Source organism: Canis lupus, chromosome 28, assembly GCF_011100685.1.
Source record: "Canis lupus familiaris isolate Mischka breed German Shepherd chromosome 28, alternate assembly UU_Cfam_GSD_1.0, whole genome shotgun sequence".
In the NCBI taxonomy this organism is placed as follows: Eukaryota; Metazoa; Chordata; class Mammalia; order Carnivora; family Canidae; genus Canis; species Canis lupus.
In genome coordinates, this window is record NC_049249.1 from 12,509,584 (window position 1) to 12,531,786 (window position 22,203).

The window sequence follows — 22,203 nt, forward strand, 5'->3', positions numbered from 1 at the left end:
TCGCTGTTTCCTGTGTGGAGTTATTATACTTGTGTTTAGAAGGCATGGCATTTATTGGAATATAAGTGTGATCCAGAAAGAATGATTTCTCTAGATTTCTTTTTGATTCATGAGTCTGAATTTTGCATTGCTTTCAGCTGTTAGTGTTTACAATGGTGGCTATTTTAATGCCAAATGGGGTGTTTTCTCTCATCATAAAAAAGGATTTTACATAGTGCTTTATATTGGGATTTATCAGAGGATCCCAAAGCTGTGATATCATGATCCCTGGCACATGAAAGGTAGATACCATTTTAACAGAGAGAAACTAAGGAATTGACTTGCTCCAAATTACCAAGCAAGTTGATGACTACCCTGATGCATTCCAGTGTCCTGGCTGGTTCACACAATCTCAAATACAGATTTGAGACCCATCACGTTCTGGAATGCAATTTCTCTGTGGAAATATTGGAAGAGTTTGCAGTGTAATTCATATCCTAGCCCAGCAGAAGGCTGAAATGAAGTTGAAGTACCTGTCCCACCCAAGGCGTGGCCCAGCATGAGCTGAAGAAATGGAAAAGAAAAGCCCTGGTACATTATTACACTAACATAAGCCAACAAATCTCAAACAAGGTTGATGAAGAAAGCATCACCATCTTAGAACAAGAACTGTGGAATGGGTGAGGGATGGGCTACAGGACCAGGGAAATCTTGGTTCTCTAAAGGAGATTTCCATCCATCACGTTAGGGATTGCTCAAAGTGAAGTAATTCCTAGGATTCTAAATGTTACCTAGACATGGGGCCCTGTTCTGGCTCTTTCAGAAGCCCAAAAGATGTGGGAACAAGGAGCCAAGTGAGGTTCCCCAGCCCGCCTGATATGGAATGACCTTTTTTCTTTAAAAAAAAATTATTTTAAGAGTTGTGGAACACGTTACCTGGTTTCTGTCCTTGCTTCCTTCCTGTCTCTCATTCTTTCTATCCATTTCTCCTTTAATCTTATCAGTGAGACAGGAGTAAATTTGCAATACTGATCTCTCCTTCAAAACTGGTTAACTAAAAAGGAGCATTAAGCTCTTCCCTGCCCCCTCACTTTTGAGCATCTCTATAAATCTTCATAAGGAGAAAGAAGTCGAATTAGCCAGTAGTAGGGTATGGAGACATTTTCCATTGTACCGTATAAGCTCCCCGCCCCCCACTTAGTGGAGGACAGTGTGAGATATCTGCCAAGGCTGCCACACCCTGCACTTGTGCCAGGTGTGCCCTCAGCCCAGGGTCCAGCCACCCAGCATAACTCACTGGCTGAGAAAGTCAGCCTGCAGTCAAAGGAGAGCTTAAGGCAGTACATTTTTGTAGAGTCTTGATCTAGCAAACTACCACTGTCCTCGAAGCCAGCCTGTAGCTTTATTAGCCTTTGAGGGAGATAAATGGGATGGCAGGTTTGCCAGAACACTGGCCCTGCAGCCTAGCCTCAGAGTCATATTTGAGGTTATCAGTCTTCTCTCTCTTGGATCTGGTTGCCAGGGAACCCAAGCAGATTACGATGAGCCCGGAACTCTGAAGGAACCAGGCTTGAGCTCAGGGTAGGAAAAACAGATGTGCACAGGGCTAGGCAGGCAGGGAGAGACCATCTCCTACCTGTTTGGAGTGTACATTTAATTTGCAGCCCAGGAAGCTCTAGGATGCTTCTTGAGACTAGGGTTTCTTATTCCGGTATGTCTCACAACATTAGGAGTCCATTCCAATATTCTTTGACATCTGGTGTCAGACCAAATGATTATCAGGTAGGAACAAAGCTCTGCAAATCCCCTGAGTGTATGGGTGATGTCAGTAAAATCACCTGGTGCAGCGGCTAAGACTACAGAAGTTGCCAGTTTCAGTGTGCTGTCCCCTGCAGACCGACTTCATTTAGTCCCCAAGGAAGGGGCTCCCAGGATAATTAGATGAGAGAGAGGAAGACAGATTCCCAGACAGAAACAGCCTTTGATCTAGCAATGCACCGTTCCTCCGGAGCACTGACCACGAGGAGCTCCGAGGAGTCTGAAGCAGGGTCCAGCTTCCTCAGGGCGCCCCCCGCCACCGCAGGAGCACGCACTCTGCTTCCAGCCATCCCGCAGGCAGTCAGATGTGTGTGGAGGTTGGGAGGCCCGGGGTGGCGAGGGGAGGCCTTGCTGGACTCCCAGCATCTTTGCTGGCTCAGAGAGAACGCCGCGTCCCCGCGACCCCCTACCTCCCAGGGAGCCTGCCTGATCTTGTCATCGGCAGGTCTAATGCCCTCTAAGATTACTGTGCATCTTTTCAGAAGACTTTGAGCAAAGACTATTTTATGTTCCTGTTTCTGGAGAGCGATTCTGTGAGAGGGTAGGCAGTTTCCCTGTTTTCAGAGGCAAGATTCCCTTTTTGCGGAGAAATGTAACATTGTGAAGATTCAAGAACAGACTGACTCACACACTTTGCTCTTTGTCTTTCTCCTTTTATGTTTATCTTACCTTTTGCAACTCACAAATCCCTGGCCCTTGACTCTTCTCTAGTGCCCGTCTCTGTGTCTCGTACCTTCGCCTTCAGCAGAGGGGACTCCCTGGCAGGCTCCCCAGGTAAACATGCGTGGGTGTCTCTCGGGTCTCTGTAGATCCAACGGGGTTTGCAAGAGGCCTTTGGTTTCTATCACTGTCCTATGAAAGAACTAGCCTCCTCCAGCAGGTGCTCCAGGATGGAGGTACACAGCACACCACATGGAAAACACTCATTTGCGCAAACAGCCCAGGCATTGCTGGTTCAATGGTGTCACTTGGGAATTTAGCTCCTGGGGATGTCTCTGTGGATGTACAGGGAGAAATGATGGGGTGAAGGATGGTGTGGTTCTTCCTCATCATTTGTCTCCCTGCAGAATGGAGGGCTGAGGAGTGCAGCAGGAGAGAAATAGAAACAATGGGCTACTATTCTTTATTGCTGCCTATTTTCTCTCCACCATTCATTCTATGTGGCCTCTACCTTTAGCTGACCACTAACCCATCCTCATCTTCCTCATAATGTTACTCCCTGGGGACCATATTCTCTCTGGCTTTACTCAAAGAAGATGTGTAAAAATTTCAAGACAGCGTTCTATTAGGTTTAACCTCTGTTGTTAATTAAATAAAAGTTGCTGGGTTTCTTTTTAACTGGGTCAGGCAACTCTTCATAGAACTACATGGTAACTCGAGGATGGAGGACAATGTAATAAATCTAAATAATCAATGAAGTGTTTGTTTTGTTTTCATCTCTAGAGGTTGCTCTCTTAGGCTCATGAAACAAGTAATGACCGAACCAAGAATTTATTTGTTAAATTGCCTTGAAGTCAGAATGTGAAAATACAGTCCAATTTCCTGCACCCACCACATCTGTCTCCTTGTCCCAGTGTAGGACTCTGAGGCCCCACCACAACCTCAGCCATCAAGAATCGAGTTACGTTTTGCTATCTCTACAGTAGACCGTCAACTTTCATAAAGGTTATGTCCTGAGACCTCAAACCCCCAAATTTGCAACTTGAGCAGTATTTATATTGACTCCTGCTTTCTCCCAAATCACATTTTTCCCATCAAAAACCATCTGGATCCCATGTTTATCTGTAAAAGACAAGTTAATCATCTTCTCAAATTTCACCAAAGTTTTCTCTTATTTAATGATGATTTTCTACCAAGAAATAACATTTTTCTCGCTTTGTGAGAGCTCACGCCTTCATGATGTCTACAGACCAGCATGGTCGATGTGGGATGCCAACCTGGTGCCTTCTATCAGCTAACTGGTCTATTCCTGCCTGTGGGCAAAATGAGAAATGACCACATCATGGACCTTCAGGATCCTTCACACACAGGGAGTCTTGGTAAATGAAGAGAATGCTATAAAGCTTCAGCCAAAAGAGAAGGTTTACATTTTTTAAAAGATGTTCAACCAAAAGGATCAAAGAAGGGGTATATTTTCCTTTTAAATTACCCTCAGTTAACCAGACAAGCCAGTTCTTTGTAACTTTCCAATTAAAGGAAGGTTAATTTTAGTTCATTGATATTTATCATGAAAAACTTGATAGTAACCCCTTATGAGACCAAGATGAAGGAGACTTGTTCCTGCTGTGTGACGCACTCCACGCCCCCTCAGGAGGTGCTGCCACTTCTGATCCTACCCTGGTTGGTGGCAGCTGCTCCTGAGAGCTCTTTGCACCTTCCCCTTGTTTTCCATGAGTGGGTGTCCAACCCAATAGGTGAGCCACAAAGCTGAGAGCAAGGCCAGCTTCTTCTGACCCTTGGTTTACCTCTACAGAGTAGAGCAGTGAGGAGCACAGCAGGAAAAAAGAAAAGGTGTGAATGCCTTGCTTCTCCTTTGACTCTTTCCTCCCACCTTCTTTCATCTGCTCTCCTTTTGTCTGGCCCCATACTTAATTTATGATCCAAATACAATTATTTGCATATATTATGTCTTGCCCCCACCTTACACAGAGGAAAAAAGAAATCCTGGAAATTAATAGAGCCTTTAAGTTTAAAAAGAGCCCAGTCATTTTATTTGATCCCCACAACCCTCCAAAGAATTATCATTTGAAAACAATAGGTAAAGGAAACATGCTCCGAAAACATCGAGCCATCCATTAGTATCACAGGGAGAAGGTAGAAGGATGAGGATTGGAATCCTAATCTCATTCTCTCTCTTTTTAATGTTACATTTATTTTTTTAATTTTTTTAATTCTTTTTTATTTTTAACAAAAAGTTTCCAATTAAAATGAATAAGTCACAGGAATACAAAGCAGAGCATAAGGAATACAGTCAGTGATACTGTGATAGGGATGTAATGGGACAGATGGGAGCTATACTTGTGGTGGACACAGCATAATGTGTAAACTTGTCAAATCACTAAGCTGTACACCTGAAACCAGTGTAACACTGTGTGTCAACCATCCTCCAAAAAAAAAAAAAAAGGTTTCCAGCTTTATTGAGACATAATTGACATATAACATCATGTAAGTTTGTATGTATGGGATAAATTGATACGTATATATCGTATCTACTGCAAAATTCTTTTTTGTTGTTTTAAATTCCAGTAGAGTTGACATACAGCGTTATATTAGTTTCAGGTATAGTGATATGTGGCATTTTAGAAACAAAACAAATGAGCGAAAGGAAAGGAAAGACAAACCAAGAAACAGACTCAAACTGATGGTTAGCAGAGGGGAGGGGAGGGGGATTGGTAAAATAGGCTGATGGGGATTAAGGAGTACACTTGTCTTGATGAGCACTGGGTGATGTATTGGGTCTAAGACTCAGGTCCTGCTTCTATTGTCTTGGACCTGGCTATCCCTCTGAACATGGGCCTTTTGTGCCCCCTAGAGGACTGTGACTTACTAGCATTTTGCAAGCTGTCCTGCTAATGAATTCTGGTGCTTACAGTGGATTGAGGCCAGCGGTCCTTGCACCAAATATTGCCACCATTATCCATAGGCAGTTTCCTTCTATATGAAGCTTTAGTTTGAAATAAGGAGAGCCGAGTGGTTTTGTGCATTGATTCCAGAGCAGAGAATGATGTAATTAGCCAGCTTTGCAGGTGCTTTGGTTTAAAAAATAGACTTCTGATCAACCCACTGAGACTACACAGCTCTATTGCAGTTATCATTCCCTCTCCCCAGATTCATTCCTTTTTTCTTTTCCCAGTGGAGATGATTTCCGAGTTCTCCATGATAATCTTTCCAAATCCACAAAAGCACAGAGGCAGGAGACGGGTCAGGAGCAGTGATTCTTTTTCAGTGTTCAATTGACATCTGTAATGTGCTTTGAGATCGATGGGGACCGTTTCCTCCCAAAATATACAAGGAGTCTCTAAAAATAATCCTTTTACTTTGTAAAATGTGGTAAGTGGCAATATTCCTTTGGGTTGGCTTTTGTGTCGTAAACATTTGGGAACCATTAAAGTTCCATGTAATGTGAGCGAGTTCATCTGGGCTCCTCACTTTGGCTGATTTGCAGAGTTCACATTGTAGCTTTGACAGAGAGCTTTTGGCATTTGGTTGTCTGATGTTGAATATTACCCCAGAATGATGAATTTTAATAATCCTAGTCTGTACTCTTGTAGGCCTATCCAGTTAAGCTCCCCATCTAGTCTGGAGAACACAGATGGCCCATGGCTTAGGGACCAAGACCAAAAAGGGCTATTCCTTCTTGTCTCTCACTGATGCTCCAAAAGATAGAAACAAACAGCCACTGACCCCTTCTTTCCCTTCAAATCCCCAGACTAAAAAGGGAAATGGGGCATTCTTCTACATCATGGGTTCTGCTCTAGATATAGGTGTCATGAGTGAGGCAAGTATCCCAGAGCTGTGTATAGGTTCATGGGGCTCCACCTATCAGGGCAGAGGATATTCCATTCAGCCCCAGTTACAGTGTAAATTCCTCTTCAACCTCCTCCTCCATCCCATGTCCAATTTTACCTCAGGGTCTTCTCCACCCAATCTCAGTAACTCCAACTTGCCGTAGGACAGATATCTCTTGCAGAATGACCATGCAAAGGCTGCAGGAATGGAGTCTATCATGCTTCTCCACAGAGCTTGGGAGTCTGGAGCAGAAAACCCTGCTCCCCACCAGCCAACGTCCAGAGCCAGCTTGAGGGTGTGATGTAAGCAAGAGTAGGCAAGGGATATGTTGGCTGCTTGGCCTACCTCCTGCTGAGGGATTCTGTGGTCAGTTTGATCACTGTTTGATCTGTCCCTCTTAGACCTCTTTGACTATAGTTTAGGATTTTCCTCTTCACTTTACTTCCCCAGACTGGGCCTCTGCTCTTAGGAAATGCCAAGGGGAATTATGCAACTTGAACTAGTTTGCCATGCTGCTGGGACACTCGTCTGTTACTGATTTCTTCTCTTTTTTTTTTATTAAAAGCATTTCCATTTCCCTTGCTCAGAAACCTCTGAGTGTATGTGCACAATTACCAAAATGCCAAGTCATCAGCATCCTACCTATTGAGGAATGTCAGGCTCTGGGACATGAAAACATTGATCTTACACAACACTCAGATGAGCTGGGATTTCTTTGTCATGAAGTGAGGGTTTTTTTCCTTTTAAAAATTGCTTTTATAGGCCCGACCTTTATAAGACAGTTGTATCTTTTGGTGTTGGAAATCCTTTGGAATTTTCAATAGCATTGTTCTTACTTTACAAAACGAAACAGAACATGCTTCTCCTCCTAGCACAACAGTGATGTCACTTGCATTTGACATGTGGTCCCTGTGAGTGACAGCAGAGTGGCATGCTTGTCCTGAGTGCCACTGAGGATGAGAGCTCTGGGAGGAACAGGGGTGCATTTGTGGCCTCATTTTCAACAGAGTGTGGAAGTGATTCAGGCAGAGCCTTCTATGGATGGAAGTGGTCTAGTGGGTAAGATAGGCCTGTTTCCCTGCCATTCTCCTGAAATGTGCCTAGAATTGTGACATAAGGGGTGATGATATGGAACAGCACATATCAGGTGTGTGAAGCATGTGTCCCACCAGGCAAAGTGGAGGGTTGTCAAGGAGATATGGTTATTTCTCAGGCCCTGCTCACACTCTCTCCTCTTGTTCCAAACTGAGTAGAGGCTAAGACACACCAGTTTAGGATCTGATTTTCCAGACTCCACTCACACAACGAAGAAGTCACCCTCCTGCAGGACTACCTGCCTTCCTTTTCCACAGCAATTACCCCAAGGAAGCACTATTGACTAACTTAGCAGCCACCACCTGCAGAAGACCACAAAGGATTTAGCCAAACCAGAACTCATCAGTTTATTTTTAAGGGACCAGAACCAGAAATGAAATGTTTATTTTCCTACCCAGTACTACTGCCATTTACAATTACCTGGGTGCTTCACTCTTGTCCACGGTGCCATCACTGTCCTCCTTGGCCCCTGGTCACTGTGGAAGAGGTTCTGGCCCTCCATCACCCAGGGGATAAGTAGGGCTGAGGAGACCTGACCCCAGGATCCCGTTTCACATGCTTTTATTAAAGCACTGGTGTCCTGCTGGTTACTGGCCCAAAGCCTGAGGCCTCCTGGTGCCCTTGATTCTCATTGCACACTCTCTGACTCTCTCCAGCTGCAGTTCTGAAGTGTCCTTTTACCTGTCCCTAGCTTCTTGGAGAAGTCAACTTCCCCAGAATGATTTTAAATTGCAAAGGAAAGGATTTCCTATCCAGGATGATTTGAGAGCTCTGAAATCTTTTTTTTAAACAAAATTTAGATTCTTTTTTTTTTTTTTAAGATTTTATTTACTTGAGAGTGAGAGAGAGCATGAGAGAGCATGAGCAGTGGTGGGGAAGGGGGTATCAGAGGGAGAGGGAAAAGCAGACTTTCCACTGAGCAGAGAGCCTGATGTGGGGCCCGATTCCAGAACCCTGAGACCATGACCCAAGCTTAAGGCAGATACTTCACTGACTGAGTAACCCAGGCACCCCACAAAATTTAGATTTTTAAATTAAAACTCTTTAAGAATCCCTTAGGTGTTGATCCAATCATTCTATACATTTTTCCTGAGCACCTACTCTAGGCCAGGCACAGTGCTAGGTACTGGGTGTACCACAATGACCAGGAAAGATAAGGCCTCCGCCCTCATGGAATTTAGCATTGAGTTGAATAGACATAAGTTCAAACACATAATGAATTAAAACTTGTGAAAAATACTTGGAAGGAATGAACAAGGGACAGTGATAGGAGAACACAGGGAAATCTTAGGACAGCCATAGTCTTCAGAGGAGGTGGATTTCAGCTGAGACCTAATGACTGAGACTCAAGCAGTGGGGGTGGGGATAAGTGTGGGCAAGAGAAATACTATTTCTGAGTTAGTTGGGAAACACTTGCATGATTGAGGGCAGCAGAGCAAAAAGAGAGGGGAAAAGAGTCCCCAGGATGAGACCAGACAGGAAAGCAGGAGTCAAGTCATGGGGGGGGTTTCAGGGACAAAAACAAGGAGTTTCAATTTTATTCAGACTAAATAAAAGGAAGCTGATTTGTGCTTTTAAAAATGTGATTCTGGCAGCTGAGGTGAGAACAGATCGTAAGATTATCAGAGGGGAGACAGGACTGGGGTCCAGGTAATTGGGACTTGAGTGGGGTCAGAGATAGAGACGACTGGCTTATTAGTTGGGAAGTGGAGGTGAGAGGGCCTGGTGTGGGCTGGGGGAGTGGCAGGAGTCAGGGGTGCGCCCGCCAGGTTTCTGGCTTAAGTAATGGAGCATATGCGGGGGGCACTTACTGAGAAGGGAACACTGGAAATAGAATCCTTAATTCTATAATCCTATCAAGGCAGCGATTGTTATGGTTCTAATGAGAAAAATGATTCAGCCTATTGTTATTTTACCCTTTCCACTGCCTGGTTTCCAAGTAACAGCTTGCAGCTAAACAGACCATCAACCTCCAGGATTTGCTCCAAATACATGCTAATCAGTTATCTTGATTGATGGCACCATTATCTCAGGAGACAAGACTAAATTCCCGAGGTTCTACCTCTAAAGAACAAGGAGCAGAATCTCTGAGGAACCAGACTCTGTATTCAAGCCCCTGAACTAAGTCTGTGTTATGAGAGGCTGACAGCACACCCCCTTCCCATTTTGGGGAAGAAATGCGGAGTGACATTAGTTGGGAAGCCGAGGGGTGAAAGGGGCTTGATGGTCTCTCCCTCAGGTTTATTCTGTGTTTGAGATGATGTTAGAGTCACTTTAAGAGCCTTTCTTGCAAATCAAACTCCAATAAAAAAAAAAAATACAAAAAAAAAAAAAAGCTTTCTTGTAAACGAACAAGGGGTAGTGGAAGGGGAAGTGGGCCGGGGGATGGGGTGACTGGGTGACAGGCACTGAAGGGGACACTTGATGAGCACTGGGTGTTATACTATATGTTGACAGGTCAAACTCCAATAATATATATATATATATATATATGTATATATATATACAAAAAATATATATATGTGTGTATATATATATATATATATATATACAAAAAAAAGAACCTCTGTTGTATTGATTCAAGGAAGGTAGTTCACATATCTGTTTTGAAACCAAGTGACATGGTCTTAATTGAACTTTCCCTAGAAGTGGTTCTTGAAAACCAAACCAAACCAAAACAAAAAACAAAAACAAACAAACAAACAAAAAAAAAACACTGACTTTGAACATGTAGGATGCCTTTGACAGAAGGCATGTGGGTTATTCCAAATAGGTACCCATATGTTTGTGGGCTACCTGCCTATCCAGAGTCCTGCCAAACTTAGGGCAGACCTGAGCTACTCCCACTAAAATGCCTCACCATGGCAAGGTATATATGTGCTGTCAGACCTAAGGCCTTCACCTTTCCAAAATAAGGCTTGTGAAGGGAGTTTATATCCTGGTAGAGGATCTCATGCTCTGGAGTAGCTAACCGCACTCACAGCATGGTCCTCATCTTCTGCACTTGACCCAAAGACCAGAAGTGAGAAAGGCTGTGGACCACCTCTGCCCAGCTCCTCCCTGGGAGAGGTTGTGGGGAGCAGGAGGAGCCTGAGCACAGCAGAGCCTTGAGTTCCTGTCCCCAGCTGAGCAGCTGGGCAGCTGGGCACCTTCTGACAGGAAGGGTGAGGGCCCGGTTCCACTGCTGCCCAGAAGTCCTGCAGGCCCTCAGTAAACGACACCTTTCTCTCTCCCCTCCCATCTCTCTTTCCATTCCCCTTTTTGTTCTCCCTATCCACCTTTCCTTGCCTTTTCTCCCTTGCCTCTCCCCCACCATCTGCAGTAAACCGGTCCCCTTCTCGCTGCAGCGGGCTGAACCGCTCCGAGTCTCCAAACCGCGAGCGCAATGACTTTGGGGGGAGCAACACCCAGCTGTGCAGCAGCAGCAACAACCTCTACACTCCTGACTACTCGGTGCACATCCTCAGTGATGTGCAGTTTGTGAAGGTAACTCCCCCAGGAGGGCCATCCCCTCGCCGGCCAGCCAGCTGGGGAAGCAGGACAGGGTGTGCCTCCCCATGCCCAGTGCTCCCAGATAATGCTGCGTGGTCATTGTTCCCTGGCTTTAGAAGGGCCCTATTTTCAGTTAGCTTGATTCCTGCTCATTATTTGTCATTCTTTTAGGATCTCCTGATCCCTGTTTCTTGTGTGAGGAAACTGAGGCACAAAGCAATAGGGAATTAGTTTGCCTGAGACAAGTTGCCAGCAGAACTGTTTGCTTTGGATCCCCTGCCATTGGCACCAAGTTGCTTGTCTTTTCAAGATTAATTTGCAGGTGATTAATAAACCAAGTGTATAGAAGAAACCATGCTATGATTTTAAGTATGATAGTATATTTTTACACCTTACTGTTTCAAGTCTAAAATGCAATTTGACATGCATGTTAACTGAAAACCCTTTATGTAACAGTTCTACCCTTAGCCGTCCCTGGGCTGTGTGGAACTCAGGGGAGCATCACTTCGCACATGCAGCAGAGAGAAGCAGCAATGCTCATTCCCTTGTAGTTAGGAGGGGAGCTGTTTCTTCATATCCCTCATTGGAATTGGGGTTGGGATTGCATAGAAACCCTCTAGAATGGCCTCCTTTCTCTTGCTTTGATAGGTTTTATTTTATTTGTTTTGTTTGCTAGCATTCTGCAAACTGTTACATGCTTGGGCCAAAGATCAGGAGTGAGCCCCCATTTATCCAAGTCCAACAAACCACCCAATGAATTCACTTGATAAATCTTGTCCCAGTTGTGGGCTGAATTATGAGAGCTATATTAATCACAAAGGTGGGAGGAGGTCATCTCCTTCTGTCCAGAACACAAGCTCTGATAATTGGAGAGCAGTGTGTGCTGGCTGGCTTTCTGTGTTCCAGAACTCTGCAAACACTCTGAGCTGAAACTGTAAAGATGGAAAGCTACCAGAGGGAGGGGCTGAGCCTGGACTGTGAGGTGGGGTACTAACTGTTTGTGGGGTACTCTGTGCATGTGCTTTATAGCTCCTTTGCCTGAATGATCCACTAAGTCTACCACCACCCAGTGAGGTAGGTTCTACTTCCATCCCCATTATAGACATGGAGACATTGGAGCTTACATCTAAGGTCACAGGGCTGGTGAGTGGCAGAGCCAAGCTTCAGAGTTGGGTCTCTCTGTCCCCAGAGCCCAAACCCTCAAATCCCTGTGCTCTAGGGAGAGTTGTAGGAAATCCGAGTTGAAGGAGCCCCGGGGGGAAGTGACTTTGGGAATGAACCCTCAAATAGTCATGGGTATATATATGACTAGAAACACTTCACAAATCCTATGTGACAATCAAGTAGAGCCTAAGAAAAACTGAAGCCCATGATTCCCCTCCCTGCTTCCAGCCCTGAAGCCCTCTTGTTGCAGGCCTTCCTCAGAAGTGGGGGTAGGAAAAAATGGGATCAGAGAAGATCTACTCTGACAGCTATTATTGGGTTTGTAGTACTGGTCTTGTGATTATGGGAAAAGAACTCGAAAGTCACAGTATGAGCACAGGGTTCAACAAATATTGACTGAATGCCTACACTGTGCTTGGCATTGCCTGGACATTGACAAGATACTCTGATGAACAAGACCATAAGCTCCTGTCTTTCTAGAGCTTCCATGCTAGGAGGGGGACAGAGAGGATACACAAGTAACCACATCGTAAAGAACTTAATTTCTGGTAGTGGTAAAGGCTACCAAGGAAACAAACAGGGTGGTGGGATAGACAGTGATTGGGCAGACTTGGCAAGGGGCTGCTTGCTTTAGAAATGGTTATCAGAGCAGGCTAAGAAAAGGACATTTTTGCTGGGACCTGAAAGGGGAGGTGGAGAGAACATTTGAGAGCACAAAGGTGAGAAAGAGCTTAGTGGTTCACAGACCTGAGTGCTGGCACACGGTGTGCAAAGACAAAGGCTGGTGCGAAGTGACAGTGGAGGGTCAGCAGCAGTGTTGCCTGCCATATGCGGGCTGACGGAAGCCACTTGGACTCCACTGTACATGCACTGGGCATTTTTGTTAAGTTTCTTTCTCAGATTTTCTTATTTGTCTTAGTTCAGGCTGCTGAACTAAGCAGTCGGGGCGACTTAAGCAGCAAACACTTATTTCTCAACAGTTCTGGAGGCTGGAAGTCTAAGTCCCAGGAACCAGCAGATCCAGTGAGAGCCCTCGTTCTAGTTTGCAAATAACCATCTTCTTGTATCTTCACGTGGTGGGAAGAGGCGGACAGGGAAGCAAGCTCTCTTCTTATCAGGACACTAATTCCATCTATGAGGGCTCCACCCTCACAGCCCAACTACTTCCAAAGGCCCCACCTCCACACATCAGTACATTGAGGAGTAGGATTTCAGCATATGAATCTTAGGACACAAACGTTCAGTCTCTAACATTATTTATATAATAAATTTAGAAAATCAAAATGAGGATTTGGCTTGTTGGTGGGGAGGAAAGTGAATGAGATTTTGGGGTGGCATCCTATTTAATGAGCAACCACAGTGAGCCCAGAGTTTTCTGGAACATCTTTAGGCATGCGTACATTAGAGAGCACTTTCAGGGGATGAACTGGGCAGCTCCTCAAAGAGGAATGTGTTAAGAGGAACACCTAGCATGAAGTTTATAAGGATCTTCTTAAAACTCACAGATGAGCTCCTAGACATCCATGCCAGAACCTAATGAAGGGACATTCACAGCTAATGAGGAATGTAAAAGGGAAGTGTCTTTCCCGACGTGAGATGGAAGGCGAGTTAAGAACCCCAAACCCGGGGTCAGCTCAGCCACAGGGGTCATCCTTTGGTCAAGACAGAGGACCTTGCTGTGACCCAGGCAGCCGAGCATTACAGAACATGGTCCTTTTACCCACCTTGACATTTTGACATTGAGAAGACTAAATGTTAGAAGTCGAGGGGAGGCTAGAAACCAATTAAAGTATTATTCAGAAACTCCTTCAAATTGTGACCCTGTCTCTTAAAAACTTCAATTCTAACAGTTCTGTAGAAGGAAACTTTAGGGGTTCACGCTCTTGCTTGAATGCAAGCATGTGTTTCATTTTGGTGCTGGTTCTCTTCCGTTTGTTTTTTAATATACGTTAAGATGATGCCTTAGATAAAAGTTAAAATTCCCTTTCTGGAAAAAAAAATCCCTTTCTGCTGATGTAACAGACTTGTGAGGGCCATTGTTTGGGCTGCCCTTTTACTCCTCTGGTCCACCTGCCCACCCACCCCACATTGCCTTTTTAACAGAGGGAGAGCTTTTGAGGAGCTAAAGAGAAAACTGTGCAAGGGCGGTGTTCTCACAGCCCAAGCCCCTGTGACCAGCTGCAGGAAGATTTTTGCAAGGGTTTTTTTTTTTTTTTTTTTTTTTAAGATTTCTTTTTTTTTTTTTTTTTCTTATGATAGTCACACACAGAGAGATAGAGAGAGGCAGAGACATAGGCAGAGGGAGAAGCAGGCTCCATGCACCGGGAGCCCGACGTGGGATTCGATCCCGGGTCTCCAGGATCGCGCCCTGGGCCAAAGGCAGGCGCTAAACCACTGCGCCACCCAGGGATCCCTGCAAGGGTTTTTTATGCCTAACAGACTGAAGTTCCAGTGTTTATTAAGTTCAGGAGTAATCTGACTCCAAGATAAGCTACAAAATTAGATAGAAAGGTGTGTCTAGTGATTATCTGGGAGAGATATTAAAGCTGTGACTAATCATAGTGAATTATGAGTGAAGGTATCAAAGCATCCTTATGAATTTTATAAGAATGTATTTTGTAAATGTCTTTATTAAACTCAGACCATTCAGCAGATGTCTTAGAGTCTGGATTGTGTAACCGTGACCAAGATGCCCCATCACCATCTGGTGGCAGAAGCCCTAAATTTCAGGGTGGTACTTTGAGGGAAGAACATCATAAGATAGGAGACAGCACACTGGCCAAAGGCTAGCTGCTGGACGTGTTGGCCACTAAAGCAAAATGTCCAGAACAGTACACTTACTTCTGGTTCAAGATAAACAGATCTCCATTTTCTTCGTAATTTAGAGGATGCTTGAGTTCCTAACTGTTCACCGTGTAAGACAGCTTGAGCTCAAGCTATTGCTAAGAAATGGTTGTATCTATGGTAATAAAGAGAGAATAAAAACATGTTGCCTTTGGAGCAGTGGTTTGATTCCCTCAGTGAAGCAGTCGGTAAACATTTATTAAGCATTAATAATGGTTCTAGACCCCACGGTCTACTCTAAAGAAATGTAAAACATAACTTCTGCCATATGAGGAGAGTAAAAGCTAGTTAGGGAGAAGAAATGTAGGTGAGGCTGTAGTGACCTATGCAGGGTAGTCTCTAATTGATGATGAATCTGTGTGGCACTTACTTTAAGGATGATATTGCTGGTGAATATGCGAGACCTTTAAGAATTAGGAAAGACTAGGAGGAGAGACATCGATGAACAGGCGTGTGGAAGGCAAGTAGGCACAGTGCATTCAAGTGGAAGTGAAGAAGCTGAACTGGCCCCGTGCTTCTGTGCAGGCAGTAGGAGTACCACTGGCCATGCAAGGCCACATTACCAAAACTGGGCAGGGAGCTTCAGGTTTGTCTGCTAGACCTTTGCCATCCACATGGTAACCAGTAGCCACCAGTGGCCCCCAAGCACACCAGTTGTGGCTGATCCAAATTGATGCGCTATACATGAAAAACACATGTTGGATTTCAAGGACTTAATAAAAAAAAAAAAAGAATGTACAATTCCCCATTAATAATTTTATGTTGATTCCATGTTGAAGTGAATTTTTTTGGATATGTTGGGTTAGATGAAACATATTATTAAAATCAGTTTCATCTATTTGTTTTTACTTATTTTTAATGTGACTACTAAAGAATTTTCAATTACATGTGGGACTCATTATATTTCTATTGGACAGTACTGTGGTAGATAGGAAGAAGATCTTGGACCGTTGAACAGGGGGAGCAAACTGACAAAAAGTAATGCTTGAATCACAATAAAAACTTTAAAAAAAAACTGAAAGAGAAAAAAAGTAACACGTAAATCTAGAAATGCAGCTGGGGAGAGGTTGTTTCCTGAACACATTTTCTAGAGTGGTGCATTGTCAACAATTTCTTTGAAGGTGACACATTGACATAGCGGTAGTTGATTGTTTTTCTTTTTTAAATTTAAAAAGAAGAAGCATTATGAAAGCAAGACTGTGAAACACAGAGAGAGAGCAACCAGCGGATGGTACTTTTCCTTTTACACAACCATCCACCCGACAGTATAGGTTCTTCCCCAACCTCTGCCCTCACCCCTGAATGGGGTAACCCCTCCCCACCCCCACACACAAAGCCATGCTTTTGCCCACTTCTGTTGGGTCGTGGCTGTGGCCATCTGAATCTTCCCTCTAACACCATTGACTAGCGGTTGCCTAGTGTCTGTATGAATACCTCCATAATAGGGAACTCAGTACCTCATAAGGAAGGAATATCAGAAAGAATACTTTATTCCCCACTCGTTGTCTTACTCTAGAACAATGCTTAAAGAGTCTTGGAATTCCTGGATCCTTCATTCCAGCTTACTGGAGAATGATATCACTTTTTCTTAAGAACAAAGAATGGCACAGTTCACTGTGCATGCCGCCTGGACAGAACCTTTCCAAAAATAAACTAAATAACAGCACTTTGCAACACTCCCAAGAGGCTTCTGGTTTGGGGACCATAGTTAATGTACCAGTGATCAGAGCCCTGAACCCCTGAAGCCATTTCACAAACCAGCACACACCCCTTTCCTTCCCCCTCCCTCATGTCTTCTCTCACTCACCATGTCTCCTCTCTCCAGCTTCCTTTTCTCATTGTCTCCACTTGGATTCTCCTTCCTTCCCCTACTTTTGCTTTATTTTTCTAGTTAAGGATTTACTTTCCTAAGATCTAGTTCTTTGGCAGCACCTCTACTCTTACTCCCGGGGAGAGGGACCTCTTCTCCTGCCCCACCTCATGATGTGCCATCCACAGTTTAGACATAATGAGATGGTAGGTTTGACCCCTTTCTTTGAAGTATATGCCCATTATAAAGTTAACTTGTGAGAGATGGGGTGTGAATGTGTTTTAAACAGTAATTTCTAACAGTTGGATGACAAGTTAATTCATGTTCTCTCATTATCTCAGAGAGGTTAATGATTTGGCCAAGGTTGCCCAGCTTGAAAGTGGCAGAAGTGACACTAATCTACAAGCCAAATCTAAACTAAGTAGTTAACCCAAAAAGAGTAATGTCAAGTGCTTTGTTGAGCTTATCAAGTATCATTTAGGAAAATTCTCCATCCTTTAAGCCAGGAGAACCTGCAAGACTCCAAAGAAACCTTTGCCTTCTGGAACACTATGGGTATGTTAGATAATTGGGTTTGATGGTAACACTAGTTCAGGCCATGTGCCAGCTCTTTTTCAATCATCAAGACCCCAAGATACAAAGCAGTTATTGGGGCACCTCCCCTAAAGGATTGTGAAAGACAGCCCAGTGCAACCAGGTACATCCATTCACAGTGTACAGAGCCCAGGCTAAGATCAATTGTCCCTGGAGAGCAAGATAAAGGCCTTTAAACCAAAATAACCAGGCTGCAGGGGTACCATTATTAGACTCTGGAGTTTCTCCTCTGGGAACTCGGAGTTCCACCATCTCACTTTCCCTTCCATCTTCCAGGCTCCAAAGAGTGAATAGCACTTTCCTGGGCACACCTTAGGAGACAGTGCACTGGCTAAGATTCTGAAAGCTTACTGTCAAAATTTAGACAATCCCTCAACATTTCAGGACCTTGTTTTCTAATTTGTAAGGTGAGGATCGCAAGGGCTCTCATATGTACCCCACACAGTCATTATGAACAGCAAAGGAGATAGCACATATCCCAGTGCTCTGTAAGCCATCATCCGCTCTATGGATGGAAGGTTCCATCATCATTTCCTAACCCCTACCTGCAAAAGCAAGCTCTTACAGATGACACTAGCACTAGGGCTTCCACCAACATCTGAAATCCTAATATCAGTCCTATCTCTTTAGGATAGTTATAGCACTTCCAGTAATATATATGATTTCCCTCCCAAAATTAACCCAATGATATTTTAAATAAGAAACTAAAAAGAAATTGCAAACAAATGCAGTGAAAAAGTTAACAGGCATGAGTTTGTTACCATAAGTAAATAATAAATTTATCTGTGAGCTTTCTGGACATAAAAGCAAAGAGGGCAAATATAGTGGGATATTTGTATTCTCATCCGGTGTGAGGAAGTACATCATTTATCTAGAGAAAGGAGCTTTTTCCTGGCAGTAATTTCTTGACGGATTTATCAAACAGATTTCTGTGGGACTATGGAAGGCATTCAGAAAGAAATAATAATATTGGTTTCATCTGTAGTTTTGCCAGAGTTTATGTTCTTCATATGGAGGTTTCTTATTTCAGCCCTCTCCCCAGGCTGGGGGTCCAGTATGAAAGTTGAACATCAGTGAAGGCAATTATCAAGGGGGAGTGAAAATACTAATTGATTACAGGGGGCACTTCCAAGAATCCAGAGCTGTGCCTCTCACCCGTGGTGTACACTGGATCACCTAGGGAGCTTCAAATAATCCTGATGTCTGTGCCCCACTTTCAGAGATTTGGATATAATTGCTTAAGGGTGTTGCCTGAGTCTCAGGATATTTTAAAGCTTCCCAAGTGATTCTAATGCGCTGCCAAGGTTGAGAAGCACCATCCCAGGAGGCATGAATAATTAGCATGTCACTTTGATCCTTTCTCTGAAGCACTCAAGTCCCCTGAACCATCAGCTTGGGCTGCATCACAGACGGCTGGTTGTGAGATCTCTAATACATGCCTGATGTTTTGTGTGACTGACTCAAGATAAGACTTAAGACTGAGGGTAGGCTCTAGAGTTGAGATCTCCTGGGGAAATTTCTGAACCTGACTTCTCACTTCCCAAAAAAGGGGCTGCAAAGGTCGGCAGTAACATTGAATCTATTGAAGACTTTAGACGGATGCTAAGTGGAGACCCCCATTGCTGCACGCCATAAAGCACAGAACATATTATTTTGACCTGAAAAGTATCCATGCCAGTTAATGCTTTGCTGCTTTATCCATTTGAATCCTTTAAAAAAGGGGAAAAAAACAAAAACCTGAAAACTGTGTTTGATTTTTCTTTTTAAAGATTTTATTTATTTATTCATGAGAGACACAGAAAAGAGAGAGAGGCAGACATAAGCAGAAGGAGAAGCAGGCTCCCTGCGGGGAGCCTGATGCAGGACTCAATCCCAGGACCCCGGGATCATGACCTGAGCCCAAGGCAGATGTTCAACCACTGAGGCACCCAGGTGTCCCTAACTGTGTTTGATTTTTAACTACGTCTTAAGTCAGTGATTCTCAGAGTGTGGTCTCCAAACCAGCAGCATCAGCATCACCTGGGAACTTGTTAGAAATGCAAACTTCCAGGGCCCACTTCAGATCTAATGAATTAGAAACTTGAGAGTGGGGCATAGCAATCTTGTCTTAACAAGCCCTCCAGGTGATTCTGATGTTGAGTTTGAGAATCACAGTTTTAAACTATCAAGAAGAAGCTTGGGATCTCTGCATGCATGTGTCCCATAAGGATTGCAAAATGACATGCATTCTTAATAGGTGTTAGTGATTAGATTAGTTGTGCTTAGAATTTGCTTGATCCTCATGCAAGATATCCCGAAGTCTGTCAGAGAAGAAAGGATTGATAATGTCCAACAAAATAATGAGTTCCCATCTTGAGGGAAGATAGAAGATTTCTGTTTATGAAGAGGAAAACATTCATTGCCTGAATGGTTGTTGAGGTTAGGTATTTTGGTGAAGATTGTGACCTAACATTCAGGGTGAGTACTAAATAATTGTAAAACATTTTGGAGTAAATGGAGGACCATACGGTCTAGGAAATGTAGGAAGAACATCAGAGGATAATAAAGCAGGAAAAATTAACTCACCTACTCAATAAAAAATGTCCAGAGCAACAGCCCATACTGAAAGGAGGAACACTGGTGTGTGAGGAATGCAGAGTGGGATGAGCCACAGGTGATGGTGAGTTAACCCAGTGTGAGTACTGAGCAGACTAGGCTTGACACCAGGCCTTGGGTTCAGCCATCATCGACAGCTCCCAGGGAGGCCAGGCATGGGGCACATCCCAGCCATCCAGGAAAGGAGGGTCTGGAGAGCAGGTGCTGAGGAATCCTCAGTTGACGAGGGCCCACTGTCAAAAGAGCCCTTGCCAGATACCAAATCAGCTTCAAGCCACCTCTGTTCCAACATGAAACACGTAACCATCCCCTCTTTTCCAGCCACACAGCCTTCCTGTTCCCACATGTGATACCTCCCCTAAAGAAAGAAGGAATATGAGCAGTTTGTAGTTTTGCTATTTGTCTAACTAAATGCAAGAAAGAAGGAAGGAAAACAGTGTAGGCCATGGTCCTTGGGAAGGATGTAGCACTGTGTACCATTGTAACTTTTCACCCAATGCCTTTTAATGATTAATTGTATCATGTTTCTATACTGGATAGTGCAAAAACCAGCCCACTTTTACTGAAAACAGGGGTATCAGGCAGACAGAGAACAGGGATGACAGATAAACCTTTCTATATTCCAGAAAAGATACTTGATCCCTACTTTTCCTACCTGGAGTTCTAGAAGCTCCCTTGTGGTCTGCTAAGCCTAACTCTCCAGATATTTTTCCTTGTGAGTGAGGCTTGAGATATCAGGAAAATCATGAGTAAGACTCCCATGATCTGAGGAGACGACTGGGTAGACCTCTGCTCTAGAATTTTCCCACATAGGAGTAGGAGCCCACATCCAGCCATGGGCCAAGTCAAATCAGCAATGTTCTCAGGCCTCAGCCTCCAGCTTCCTGACAGAAGGACCAGGAGCAGAACTTCCCTCCCCACAGTCCCCATCAACTCACCCTTGGGAAGAGGGCCCTTGGCAATAGTAGCATGCGTTTAGAACTCTGTGGCCAGCTACCCTGCTAACTGAAGGTACCCTCCATCCTCTCTCGAGTCTGGCTCCTCCAGGTGCACTGAGGAATCCAGAGCCAATAAAAATGAAAATGGGAACTCGTTGTCCCTCAACTGCTAGGCTGGTACAGCTTGGGAAAGCACCCAGCTCATGGATCCTAGACCACAGAGGTCGGGGGTTCCAGCACACCCTAGTAGAGCTGCTTCTGAGCTCAGAGAAGCTGACCGCATCCAGAGAGAGCTCTGCCCAGCCCTCCTGAGCTTCCTCCTGCCTCTGCCTCTTCTTTCTAGATCACACGGCAGCAGTACCAGAATGCACTCACTGCCTGCCACATGGACAGCTCACCCCAGTCCCCCGACATGGAGGCCTTCGCTGATGGAGACTCCACCAAAGCCCCCACGACCCGGGGTACACCCCAGACCCCCAAGGATGACCCTGCCATCGCCCTCCTCGGCAACAGGAACAGCCTGCCGTGTAAGTCAGTTGGGTGGGTGGGCTGGCTGCCACGAGGTGAAGGCAGCCCCGCCTTCCTCCCTCACCCCTGCCCAGAGCTGCCATCCTGTGCCAGCCAGAGTCTCAGGCTTTCTCCAGAGCAGATCAGTCACACACCTGCCGTCCTCCCCAGGCAGCCGCTCAGATGGGCTGAGAAGCCCCAGCGAGGTGGTGTACCTGAGGATGGAGGAGATGGCCTTCACCCAGGAGGAAATGACGGACCTCGAGGAGCAGAGCACACAGCAGCTCTCGCTGTCTTCTGCAGCCGTTCCCACCACAGCAGGTCAGGGAGGGAAATCGGGGTCCTCACCATCAGGCACTGGCATGGCCCAGGGAAAGCAGGACGAGGGACCCCAACCTCCCTGTAGTATTTACCACTTCCTCACACTTACTGAGCACCAGCCCCTCATCAGGCCCGACAATCCACTCTCCCAGGAGGACAATGTGTCAGGAGGTGTTAGGAGCCAGTTTCCACCTGAATTCGGATCCTGGCTCCTTCACTTAGGAGCTATGCAAGTTTTAGCAAGTTACATTCATCTAAGATTCTGTTTCCTTAATAGGTTAAGAGATACAAATCCCGTTGGCTAGGTCATAAAGAAGCTTTGGGCATAAATGAGATAGCACATATAGAGGGCACATCACAGCTCTGTGAATATGAGGTAGTTGTCATTAGACCTACCTTACAGAATAGAACACTGAAGTCAGCCATCATTCTTACTGGCAGGGCTCTTCACTTCTTTTGGGCTAGAGGTGATCTGTAGGACTTGTCCTGAGCCCTGAGGTCGTATCACCTCCCTCTGAGACTCTCAACACTTCTATC

General features: G+C 44.8%; 1 protein-coding gene across 4 annotated transcripts in view; it reads left to right on the forward strand.

Annotated features, from left to right (window-relative positions):
• CNNM1 (cyclin and CBS domain divalent metal cation transport mediator 1) overlaps positions 1 to 22,203 on the forward strand; it is a 59,160-nt gene that overhangs the window by 32,531 nt on the left and 4,426 nt on the right. Inside the window, exons 7-10 of one of the 4 annotated variants that reach the window (XM_038578488.1) lie at positions 2,509 to 2,571; positions 10,724 to 10,887; positions 21,182 to 21,365; positions 21,517 to 21,666. In XM_038578488.1, coding sequence (XP_038434416.1) covers positions 2,509 to 2,571; positions 10,724 to 10,887; positions 21,182 to 21,365; positions 21,517 to 21,666 — 561 coding nt within the window. The remainder of the gene's footprint in view (positions 1 to 2,508; positions 2,572 to 10,723; positions 10,888 to 21,181; positions 21,366 to 21,516; positions 21,667 to 22,203) is intronic. The other 3 variants (XM_038578490.1, XM_038578489.1, XM_038578491.1) reach the window with 3 other exon arrangements.